The 11,459-nt window shown below is 53.3% G+C and overlaps 1 protein-coding gene across 1 annotated transcript; it reads right to left on the reverse strand.

The window, feature by feature from the left end:
- Positions 1-530: 530 nt before the first annotated feature.
- LOC125628463 (72 kDa type IV collagenase-like) lies at positions 531-11,259 on the reverse strand. The gene is made up of 5 exons (XM_048833504.1): positions 11,193-11,259; positions 7,485-7,637; positions 5,831-5,977; positions 3,691-3,837; positions 531-685 (listed from the first exon to the last, which is right to left on the reverse strand). Exons 1-5 carry the CDS (start codon positions 11,257-11,259, stop codon positions 531-533), a joined length of 669 nt encoding a protein of 222 aa, XP_048689461.1.
- Positions 11,260-11,459: the final 200 nt, after the last annotated feature.

Below are 11,459 nucleotides of genomic sequence, written 5' to 3' on the forward strand. Positions count from 1 at the left end.
GAAATCCCCTTCCAGACACCATCGCCCCTTGTTACTGAGCAGTGACTGCCCTTTGCCCATGGCCCTGTCTCCCCGGGTAGAAGGAAGGCAGGGCCTGCCAAGATGGTGAACAGAAGCTGCCCTGGCTAGAAATGAAGCAAAGACACTGCCCGGAAAGAGCCTTTATTTTCAAGTGCAGTGAATAGTGGGAAATGCACCAGGCTGGCCAGCCCCAACCAGCATGAAGCGCTGATCACACAAAACAGCCCAGGATGGGTCTCAGGATTTTCAAGCCAGTGTCAGGATTTTGGGCACCCACGTTGTATCGCCTTAAAGGGGCAGTTGCTCAGCACCTTAAACAGAGCCTGATCTTCCACAAGCACTGAGCACCTGCTCTTTGAAGGCATCTCGAGGTGGACACCCAAAATCACTCGTCGCTTCTGAGAATCTTGGCCTGGGTTTTTATCCAGGAGCCCCCTCCGTCGAAGTGGTGTCACGGGACATCGACGGCTCTGGCACTGCCTGTCCCTTCGGCTCCTCCTTCTCCCTCCTCAGTCGGGACAGAAAACCCACTGGCGGTCCATGTGGTAGCTGTCAGTGGTGGCACACCAGAACCTCCCGAAGAGATTGTCAAACTTGGTACAAGCAGAGAAGCGTTTGCCCTTGTAGGTGAAAGGGAAAACACACGCTTCTCCATTGTCGTAATCTGAGGGAGACAGAAACACCGACTGGTACCATGGCCAGGGGGAGATTTCAGCTCGGTTAGGAGAGGAATCAATGTTTTTTTTCTGCAAAGGACACGGTCTGTTAATTGACTGCGAAGGAGCTGTGCTAGGGGAGAGTTTATTTTCCCCCCTCCCCCTTCAATTTCAACATGCTGTTATTAGGTTTCAGAGTCAACTACCCTTTAGATGGATGGGGCAGCCCCCCTTCAGAACCACGATTCCAGGCTCTCTGCAGATGCAGGCAAGCAGCACTGTACTGCTGACATGCGGGTCCCCTTCTTAAATGAGAGCTGAGAGTCTGGCGCACAGTTCTGCGGCTGCGGGATCTTGGAGCCAGGAGGCCCTGCGAATAATTCAGCCTCACAATGCAAAGCCACTGGGCTCCACACAGACCGGAGCTGGGGGAAATGGGCTGTGTCCTTCACTGCCCTGTTAATGCTTTAGCTCCAGCATCTCAGCACCTTGACATCATCACCTACATCCTGCCCCTGGCAAATGTCTCTGTGCACGGTCGCACTTGACCAGTTTCCCTGGGTCACCTCCCAGCATCAGGATCCTGATGTTCCCAGCCTCTGAAGGTTCTACCCTGCCCCGCCCTCCAGCTGGAATCGCTTCAGCAATTTCATCTCCCTTCCCAGCTCCTTCTCCCACACTCTCTGGTCTCTCTTCTAAAATGCAGTCAGTGTAGTCATTCCCCAGGCAGGCTGCAGCCGTTGGGTCTCAGGGCAGGAAGGTTTCACAGGCAGAGATAGGAAGGATTGGACCAGCCTAGGGTGGGAGATTCTAAAGTGCCTCCATGACTGAGCAGCAAAATCCCAGGGAAAATCACCTACCCGGATCGTAGAAACTCTCGGAATCTTTCCTAAATACCTCCCACCAAGCGTGTAGTTCCTAAATGCCACACAGGGCTGGGGCAGAGGTTCTGTCAGCATGAATTTGGGGTGATAAACACCTTTCCGGAATAATAATAATGTTTAAGTGTATTGCAGGAGTGCCTTGTAACGTCAGTAACAATCCAGAGCTCCATTATATGCTAGGTGCTGAACGTTACTAATTAGGGGTATTATAGTAGCCCTGGGAGCCCCACTCAGAGGCCAGGGTAACACCGATAGACCTCGGTTGTCAGCAGGTGGGATTGAACCTGGGGTCTTGGGAGCTTAGTGCATGAGCCTCCACTGCATGAGCTTTGAAGCTACCTGGCTCTGAGCTAAGGCTGTAGAGCAGACTCATTTTATCTCTCTCTCTAACTGGTCTCGGTGCCACTAGATGGGACAGATCACCACACCCAGGAGGTGTGTGGGTTACACCAGGACCCCATTGTCCTAGGCACTGTACATTATTGATTAGGGGTATTATGTTAGCACTGGCAGCCCTGCTCATGGGCCAAGACCTCATTGTGCTAGGCGCAGTACGTCTATATTAGGGTGTAATGCCAACCCACTCAAAGGTGTCAGCGGGCGGGATCGAACCCAGGTTCTCTTGAGCTTAATGCAGGAACTTCTACTGCGTGAGCTAAAAGACTCTTCTCTCTTAACCAAGGTGTAGCAGGCTCACCATTCTCTAGGGGGCCTAGCCACCACTAGAGGGAGACAGAGCACCACTCCGAGCAAGCAGAGGGTTACAAGGGGTATTATGGTAGCACCGGGAGCCCCCGTCATGGCCCAGGACCCCATTGTGCTAGGCACTGTACATTATATATTAGGGGTATTACGGTAGCCTCAGGAGCCCTATTCATGGCGCAGGACCCATTGTGCTGCACAAACACAGAAGTGGCCAAGTCAAACTCATGTGGCCAAAGCCTTTATAGAGCCCTAGACTTGAAGGCCAGAAGGGGCCATTGGCCCAGAGCCACAGAGGGACTTGGGCACCTAAACCCCAGCGTTAGGTGTCACCGCAACCACCGCCCCCCCCACGCGGCTACCTCCTGCCCGCGTAGGCTCCTGCCCTTGCTCGCCCCCAGTGTCTGCACTGTGAAGGCTTCCCAGGCTGCCTCTGGGCCTGCACGTGCTGCCTCCCTCCAGGCCCCCGGCTGCCTGTCACTCACCTCCTCCCCCAACCCCCAGTGGGAGATGGGCCAGCCCCGGGCTGATTTGCCCTGAGGCCTGATCCACTGGGTGTGCTGGGAGCACAGCGGATGGCTTAGGCCCCATTCAGAGCCCAGCTGGAGAAGGCGGTGGGGGTGTGTCTCTCCCTTATAATGTGTAGCCCTGGATTTCGAGTGCTCACCTGGGACATGGGAGACCCAGGCCCAATCCGCCCTCGGTGTGAAGTGAGAAAGGACTGAACCAGGGGCCTCCCATCGCTCCAGGGCGGGCTTGAACCGCTGGGCTAGGGGACTTTCTGATCTGCAGCACCGCAGTCGCTCCTGCTGAAGCACTTCGGATACCCACTTAAAGAGTCATTGGGCCAAAGAGAGGAGGAAGAAGAAGAAGGGCTGTGTAACCTGGTGGTTAGAGCACCCCATGGCAGACGCAGGGTCCGGTCCCCCTGCTGCAATAGCTGGACCAACCCAGTCTGAATTGGTCCAGCGTCACCTTCCAGCCATTGGCTTTGGCTCTGCTTTGGTCTGCTGGACTCCAAGGGCCTTATTTTTTAACATTTGAATGCTGTCTTGTGTGCTATAAGATGTCATTGCAGCACGTGTGCTGTCTCATTCCCACCCCGCGTGCACGTGTGTGTGTTTTTGGGACACGTGTGTGTGGCATTGTGAGAGCACCGTTGTGTCACTGGGCCGAGCCAGAGTGGATTTTTGCACACAAAGGAGCAGCGGATATCCTCGCGAGTGGCAAGAGGGAGGGCGACCGACCGATCGTTAAATCAAACGCTCCCAGGAGGGAATTAACTGGTGTCTTGGAAAAGTTTGGCCAGCGGATTTGGAGCTGGGTCGTTCCCTTGCAGCGAGTGGGGGCTGCTTCCCGGGCCAAGCCGAACGGCCACTGTGCCACGCAGGGGAACGGGGTAAGAGGCGAAGCCTGCCAGGACTCACCCGTCACACTGCAGTACCTCCACCTGCCGTCCGTGTCGTAGTTCGTGGTGGTCGCGCACCAGCGCAGCCTGCTTCTGGTCCCATCCCGGGTGCAGGCCGAGTACGATTTCCCCTTGTAAATAAAGGGGAAGGCGCAGGCGGGAGAGACTGAGAAGTGAAATGGAGAGAGATCGAGAGAGACAAATCACAACCACAAGCAAAATAAATTGGCATGCTCCGTTGGAGTCAATGGACCAGATCCCCAAGAGGGTGTAAATTTGCCTGGCTCCTTTTGAATTAAAAGGCCAGATTCTGAGCCCGCTGTAAATCAGCACAGATCCACTGAAGCCGGTGGAGCGATGCCAATTTACACTAGTGCCGAATCTGGCCCTGTGAAAGGGGGCAAGCAGCCAGTAGCTACACCGGCACAGACAGGGAGGTCTTTGTTCCCATGAAGGAACTGGTCTGATGTGCAAATTCACCCCTGTTGTTTACTTGCTTGCTCTGATCTGGTTTGTTATTGCAGATTATTTACACTAGAAATGCTAAGGGATATAACTGCATCTTGTACCTAGGGACCAGATCCGGACTGTAGTTACTCCAGAGTGGATTTGGAGTCATGCTAATGACTGCAGGTAGAATCAGCCTCAGATTCTCATCTCAGGATTTATTATTAGAATGACCCCCACTACACAGATCCCAGCTGAGATCAGGGCCCCACTGTGCCAGTGGAGAAACATGGAATGCCTCACAGAGATTGAAATCAAAACAGCTGAGATAGACAAAGGGTGGGAAGGGAAACTGAGGCACAGGGCAGGGTTGTGACTGACCCAAAGGTTACAAAGGAAGCCATGAATTGGTCAGAGCTAAACCCTAGGTGTCCTGACCCCCGGGGCAGAGCACTAGTCCTGGCAGCAAAAGCAGGGACGAAGACTGACGATCGTTACAAATGACAAACACAGAGGATCTCCAGTCTCTGGAGAGCTGAGCTCGTTAGCAGCAGCCAGGCTGAGCGTCTCTCTCTCTATTTCCCCTCCTCTCTTTTTCTGTCTCTTTTTTCCCATTCACGTGTATTTTCCCAGCTTTTGTTTTATATCCTCAGTCCTGTTTTCTCTCCCGCTTCCTCCTGCTGCCTGGCTCTCTCTTCCCAAATGCATCCGTTGCTTTGGTTCCCCAGGGATGCTGCTGGAGTTGGTCTAATGGCCGGAAGGTTTCCCAGGCAGAGATAGGAAGGGTCGGACCTGCCCAGGGTGGGAGATTCAGCAGCAGTTCCGTGACTGAGCAGACATGTCCCAAGGGAAGTCACTCACCCCATTAGATGTTCTTTGAAACTTTGCTAAACTACCTCCCGCCAGACGTGTGGCAGGTAGATACACAAGGCTGGGGTGGGTTGTGTGGGAGAGGTTTTGTTGGCATGAATTCGGGCTGAAAAGCACTAAGTCCTGCCACTTCTTCCTGGACAAATGTGGCCCAGTCAAACTCATGTGGCTCAAATCTTTATAGATTCTTAGATGTTAAGGCCAGAAGAGACCATTCTGGTCATCTCGTTGGCCCTGCTGTATAGCACAGTGGTTCCTACATCCAGCCAATAGCTTACAGTTGAGCAGGAGCAGATCTTTGAGAAAGACGCCCAGTCTCCAGAGAGACACCGAGGGATCCGCCATCACGTGGCAAGTTGTTCCAGTGGCTAGTTATCCATCCGGTTGGAATTTGTGCAGCTTCAGCTGCCTGCCAGTGGATCTGCTAAACGTTGGCCTGATAGATTAGAGAGCCGTGTTTCTTAATACCTGAATATCCGTGACAGCACCACGCATTCCCTGCCCTGGCTCATTCCTTCTCTGTGTGAGTCTGAATGGTACGGCATCGTGGGAGTGCCATCGTCTGATTGCGCTGGGTCGGGGTACGGTAGCCTGGAAACGTTGAGAGCCACGGCTTTACATCATAAAGTCCAGTTGGCCTGGGTGATAAACTGGGGCTGGAATGTCAACGGGATTGTCTGTGATCCAGGCATGCTCCATTATTACTGGCTTGGTGAATCTAATGATAGAATATCCCCTCAGTTTGGGGGTGTCTGCTCTGTTCGCTGGCGATCTGTCCTGAGTCTGGGCGTTCTCAGCTGCGACCCGCTCTAGGCAGCGTGACACAGAGCTCAAGGACTCACCCTTCTGGGTGCAGAACTTCCATTTGCCATCCTTGTCGTAGTCGCTGGTGGTCGCGCACCAGAGCCGCTTGTCGGTGCTTCCGTCCCTGGTGCAGGCCAAGTACGATTTCCCCTTGTACTTAAAGGGGAAGGTGCAGGGCAGAGAGTCTGAACCTGATAGTGAAACAGGGAGAGAGCAAGGAAAGGCAAGTGACAATCAGCAGTGGCCATTGAGGCCAGTGGCCAGCTCCCAGCTGGCGTAAAGCAGCACGGATCCAACTGAGGGTCTGGCCCTAGGTATCACGGGGGTGGGGATGTGTGTGTGGAGAGGGCGGGGGAGAGGAACCAGCTCGATCCCCAGAGACAGCTACACTGCCACTCACAGGGAGTTCTCCATTCTCATTTAAGAATTGATCTGACCCCCAACTCCTCTCTGTCCTGTAGCAACTGGCTTTGCTCTGATTTAACTGCAGCTTGGCACAAGGGGCCAGATGATGAGAGCAGTGACTCTAGAATCAGTTTGCAGACACCCCTGACGACAATGGAGTCAGACCCACATTCTCATCTCAGGATTTATTAGTAGTAAGACACTCCCCCTCCCCCCACAGCGGGGCCAACAATGACTTTTCGATTCACTGGCAGTTCTGAAAATGCTTCAGAAAAGTTTCGCTTTGGGTCGCACCCAAACCAACGTGTTTCAGATTTTTCGTCAGCCTGAAGTGGAGAAAGTGAACGGGAATGAATAGCTAGAGCGCGGCCTTGAGTCTCCTCCAGCCTCGGCAAGCTCCCCGGCACCAGAGTCATTCTCTGGAGCTGGTCACAAATTCATTAAGTGGTTTAGGGTCATCTGGTGCTGTTTTTTTTCAGCACCTAAACTATTTACCAGGAAACTCACTCAGCTCCGTCACCAGCCAAGATCAGGCCCCCACTGTGCCAGGCGCTGCCCAGACACGCAGGGAGAGACAGTCAAAGCTCACAATCAAATTAGGGTTGACAGAGAAAGGGTGGGATGGGAAACTGAGGCACGGGGTGGGGAGGTGACTTACCCAGGGTTAGAAAGGAAGCCATTGTGTCAGTTGACCCGGGTCCTGAGACTTGCTGCTATGTTTTTTGGGGTTTTTTTTTGCTGTGTAGACGTACCCACAGCGTCTTAGGTGTGTAAATCCCATTCTTCAAGTCATTTAGACCCAGATTTTTAAAGGCATTCAGGAGTTGCTGCACTCAGTGTTGCAAAGCCAACTGTGGTGAGAGATTAACCTTGTTTTCCAAAGGGATTTAGGCACTTAGTAGATCACATAGGAGCCAAAATCTCATTGACAATCAAAGGAACTAAATACATTTTGGAAATGACATTTAGGCTCTTAAATCAGTTGGCTTTGCAACACTAAGGCAGCAACCGCTAAATACCTTTGAAAATCCGGGTGTTAGGCACCTGGGGCTAAATTTTCAAAGGTCTTTAGGCTCACAGAGACGCAGGCAGGTGTCTAAGGGGCGTTTCCCAAGGCACCTCGCTCCAGCTGGAAGCTATGGTCTCAGAAAAGTCTGGCCAGTGGATTTGGGGCTGGGATGTTTCCTTGCAGCAAGTGGGCCTGTGTCCCTGGCATTAGGGCCCAGAGGAATGGCTGCTGTGCTGGGCAGGGTAATGGAGTGAGAAGTGAAGGCAGCCAGGCCTCACCCATGGGAGAGCAGAACCTCCATCGGCCATCCTTGGCGTAGCTGTTGGTAGTTGCGCACCAGAGCTTCTTATCCCTTCGTCCGTCCGTGGTGCATGAGGAGTATGATCTCCCCTTGTAAATAAAGGGGAAGGTGCAGCGGGGGGAGCCTGAGCCTGTGAGGGGAGCAGAGAGAGATGGAGGAACAGAAAAATGAGGCGCTCTGCTCTCGTGAAGGCTCTGACCAGCTTTCTGTCTAAAGCTCAACTCTAAGTACACTAAAATCCGCACGATTACTCTGATTACCTTGAAACTTGGTGTGTTTCATGGGGTCAGGGGGTTTGATTTCTGATCCAAATTTGGTCCCATTTGACTAAGGGGTTCCCAAGTTACAGCCTCCCTGAAAAAACCAGCTTGGCTTAAAGTTGACTTTTTTTTTTTTTGCACGCGGCTAGAGATGAAGTCGGGGCTCAGACCGTCACGCCAGGGCCTCAGCCGCTTGAGGTGTACTCCCAACCGAGGGCACGGCACCAATTAGCCTTCTGGGGAGAAATCTAATTCCAGTGTCATTAGCCGAAGTTTGGGTCTCCGGTTAGGCGCATGGCGAGCAGGTTTAAGGCTCATGCACGGAGCACTGTGCACGGGGCGTGATTCACTCAGCATGGACTATCACAGCCTCTGGACCCGCACAACACAGAGCTAGCACTGTGAGCTCAAACCCGAGCCCAGGCAAAAATCGGAAATTAAACAAGGGGGCATCATGCCACGTTCTGCCTCTGTCACAGGGGAAATGAAATCTGAGCACAGCTGAATATCCAGGCAGTGCTGTACCGAGTTCTGAACGGAGAATAAATTACAGGTGCAAATCCCCACTGGGAGGGGAGGGTTATTGGGGTGGAAAAGTAGGTGGGAATAGGGAATGGAGGGGGGATTATGGGAAGGGGTGGGTAGGAGAGAGTTGGGGGGTCAGGTGGAGTGGGACACTGGGAAGTGGGACATGGTTTGAGGGACTGGGGGAGAATAGGGGCTGTCTGCCAAGATCTGGAGGGCGGGGGTCCTGATCCTCTTTCCCTACCTTTGTGTGTGTGTGTTTGAACATGGGGGCCCCCTGTCCCTCTAGGTGGGTCTGAGCCCCACTGCCTGCCTCCTTTTGGGTGTGAGGCTCTGGAGCCTTTTGGGTGTGGTCCATCTATTGGAGTCTAACCCCCCGCCCTTCCTCCCCGCTTATGTGAGCAGGTTCTGGTTGGCTTGCCCTTCTTGGGATGGCTCCCCTCTCCCTGCCCCCTCCTGTGATCTGGGACCTAGGGGTTCCTGCCCCTCTGGGGGTATCTGAGCTCCTCTCCTTGCATCCATAGGAACCAGTATGTGGGGTAGCCCCACCCCTCTGCATGGGGAGCCGAGAACAGCCATCCTGGTATCATGCCCCGAGAACACACAGCTCATTTGGGGTGAGGAGCTTAGGATGGGCAGGCTTGGTGCATCTCACAGTTTCCCCAGCACTGGGGAGGGAGTGGGGGACTGCCCACAGAGATGAATGGAGCAGTCCCCACGTCTTAGGGCCCTGGTGTCCACCTGGGTTCTTCTACAGGGGACATTCTCCTTCTGCAGACAACACCTCTCTGCTCTGAACAGGCCATGTCATTCTGCGTGGAGGCTCCCATGTCTTTGGACTGACCCTGGGCTGGGGACCTGCAGAGAGCAAAGGTGCTGCTGCTGGTTAATTTCATCAGTATCATGATGCAGCACCATTGTGCCAGACCTGCCCCGGTGATGCCAGAGACAAAATCTTGCAAAATCCACATGCTCCTCCAGATTTTCCTGAACTTTGCCTTGCCTTCTGGGGGTGTGGGGCAAGGCAAGAGATCTAAATCTGGGGTCATTTGAGCAAGAAGTTCCTGAGAAAACAGCTTGTCTTAAAGGTCACATATTCTCATAGCATTTTGGGTGGCACACCTGGCTTCCCAAATGCAAATGGCTTAATGGGGCGGAGGCTGAACTGGAACTGATGGTATGGGGGTGGGTGAGAAAAAATATGGCGGGGAAAGGAGAGACAGCGGTAACGCAACTATAACCACCATGTAATAAAACGGTTGAGTTGGACAATGTTGAAGATTTCTCTTGCCGGCTCTGTTAGCAGCTACATATTCCAGCTGTTTTATAGCACAACTAGTCACCCTAGTCCTCTACAACAATGTGTATAGAGCATGTGCGGGGGTATTTAGGAGTCACACAGCAGCAGTGTGGCCCTGTGGGGTGGGGATAGCACACAGACTCAGAAAGCCTGGGACTCTGCCATTGGCTTGCTGAGTGACACTGTGCCTCAGTTTCCCCCCTCAATTAGGTGAATAATGATGTTTCCCCTGTTTGGAAGCTACAGATGAAAAGCGTTTTGTAAGCACAGGGGCGTCTGAACTGCACACCTATGTGATATTTACAACAACCCATAGGACCACTAACTCCAATCAACAACTTTTCTCTTTCTTTTAAAAAAGGGTTGGAAATTAAATAGCAAAAAGCTTTGTTAACATTGAATTCAGCAAAATCCAAACTAGTGAGCACCAGGAAGTACAGAGTGAAGGTACGCTCCCACACCACCTAAATTCTGCCCTCTTGGAGCGATGCCCCAATAAGCATGCACCACGTCCTCACCTGGCACTGACCAGCAGCTCCCTCCACTCAAATCCTTCGCATGCATGACAGAAAGATGATCACAGCTACTGAATGTGACAGCCCCTTCATCCTTGGGCACATGAGACCATCACTCTGCTTTCACTTACCCATCATTTAACTCACTGGCTGCCCTCTCCCACCTCACTGCTGACAATCCCCATGGCAAGGAGCCCCTGCACCCAACTAGTGGCACAGCCAACCCCAGTGTGTCTCCAACTTCTCTGCTGTTTAATTATTATGCACCATGGGGGGAAACCGCTGCTCTGAGGGGAGAAGCTGTGACCCCATGAGTGGGCTAGTGGAGATGGTGCTAGATTTGAAGTCTGGCAGCCACCTGTCTTCTAATCCTGCTGCTGATCCTGGGCAAGGTTATGCCTCAGTTTTCCCATATGACAAATCTCTCATTTACCTTCCCTGCGTAAAAGTCTTAAAGCTGCAGAGGAGAGGTCTATGTACACAGAATCAAGGTGGGTGAGGTAACATTTTTTTATTGACTCAGCCTCTGCCGGTGAGAGAGAAAAGCTATCAAACGGCACAGGTTGGACCTGAAGACGAGCGCTGTGTACACTCCAAAGTGTGTCTCTCTCCCCAGCAGAAGCTGATCCACTAAAAGCTGTTACTGCCCCCACCTCATCTCTCCATATCCCGGGATTGACATGGCTACAACATCACTGTATCATACAGTGAGCAGCTGGTACTCCCCACTTCCCCCGTTCTCCATTTGGGGTGTGTGTGCACAGGCAGCTACCACACCCACTGAGCTGCCCTCGGATGCCGGAGCCGCACACCCATTAGCTATTGCCAGTGCTCTGTGCTGCACCCACCCTGCCCTATGCAGGGACCATGTATCTGCCCCCGGGACGCTCTCTGCAGCTGTGTTTGGGACACGCTCCGCTACTTGCAGCAGATCAATAAATCAGAGCAGAAGTTAGTGTACAAGAAGGAAAAGCTTCTGAGCCATTCTCCTGTGTGTTCAGTTCCCCCCAGCACCCACCCAGGGGACCAGTGAGATGAGGGTCCTGGGGGGCACAGCCTGGGGCTACCCGGGGGGAAGGCGTTACCTGGGGCTGCCACGCACAGGGCCAGGGCGACCAAGCCCCAAGCCAGGAGCTTCCTACTGGACGACATCTCCCTGGCTTCTGCTGGGTGTCCCTCAGAGTCGCTCTCCCCTTATGGAGTTGGCAGGTGGGCCACCCCCCAGAGCCACCTGCTAACAAGGAGATTTCACAGGTGCCCGGCTGCATATTGTTTCTGTTCCACCCACCCGGATGTGCAGGGAGAGGCAAATCCTCCTGAGGCTGGCATCTGGCCCTGGCCCCTGCCTTCGA

This window comes from Caretta caretta, chromosome 23 (genome assembly GCF_965140235.1).
Source record: "Caretta caretta isolate rCarCar2 chromosome 23, rCarCar1.hap1, whole genome shotgun sequence".
In the NCBI taxonomy this organism is placed as follows: Eukaryota; Metazoa; Chordata; order Testudines; family Cheloniidae; genus Caretta; species Caretta caretta.

Coding starts and splice junctions, on each gene's coding strand:
- LOC125628463 (XM_048833504.1), bottom strand. CDS start 11,259: ATGTCGTCCAGTAGGAAGCTCCTGGCTTGGGGCTTGGTCGCCCTGGCC. Junction 7,638..11,192: donor CCTGTGCGTGGCAGCCCCAG/GTAACGCCTTCC, acceptor CTCCCCTCACAG/GCTCAGGCTCCCCCCGCTGC. Junction 5,978..7,484: donor GAGGTTCTGCTCTCCCATGG/GTGAGGCCTGGC, acceptor TATCAGGTTCAG/ACTCTCTGCCCTGCACCTTC.